At 64.0% G+C, this 553-nt stretch overlaps 1 protein-coding gene across 1 annotated transcript in view; it reads right to left on the reverse strand.

The window, feature by feature from the left end:
• NDUFS2 (NADH:ubiquinone oxidoreductase core subunit S2) overlaps positions 1-553 on the reverse strand; it is a 10,528-nt gene that overhangs the window by 2,900 nt on the left and 7,075 nt on the right. Inside the window, 1 exon segment of the mRNA XM_017727701.1 lies at positions 165-294. Coding sequence (XP_017583190.1) covers positions 165-294 — 130 coding nt within the window.

A 553-nucleotide genomic window follows, 5' to 3' on the forward strand; every position in this document is an offset into this window, starting at 1 on the left:
CCCCTGGTGCTCCCTGCCACCCAATACCCGTCCCTCAGACCTGTCACCTGTCCCTGGCACCCTTCCCCCATCCCTCAGTGTCACCTGCCCTGGGTGCCACCTCTGCCACCTGTCACCCGTCCCTGGGTGTCCCTGCCCGCTGGGGGGTGGCAGTGCCATGTCACCTTCATCTCGGCGCGTTTCGGGGGTGACACTTTGGCGTCGTCCACCTTGATCTCTCCCGGGGGCATCTTGTTGAGGCACTGCAGGATGATCCGCAGGGACTGGCGCATCTCCTCCACCCGGCACAGGTACCTGGCACCCCAAATCCGGCACGGGGGGCATGGGGAAAAGGGGATCCCAAATCTGGGATAGGGGAGGGACGGGGGGCATGGGGAAAGGGGGATCCCAAATCTGGGATGGGGCACGGGGAATTGGGGGTCCCAAATCTGGGATGGGGCACAGGGAATGGGGGATCCCAAATCTGGGATGGGGGCAGCACAGGGGGCACAGGGAAAAGGGGATCCCAAATCTGGGATGGGGCACAGGGAATGGGGGATCCCAAATCCAGGAT

The sequence above is a fragment of the Corvus brachyrhynchos genome, unplaced genomic scaffold (genome assembly GCF_000691975.1).
Source record: "Corvus brachyrhynchos isolate BGI_N302 unplaced genomic scaffold, ASM69197v1 scaffold2750, whole genome shotgun sequence".
Taxonomy (NCBI): domain Eukaryota; kingdom Metazoa; phylum Chordata; class Aves; order Passeriformes; family Corvidae; genus Corvus; species Corvus brachyrhynchos.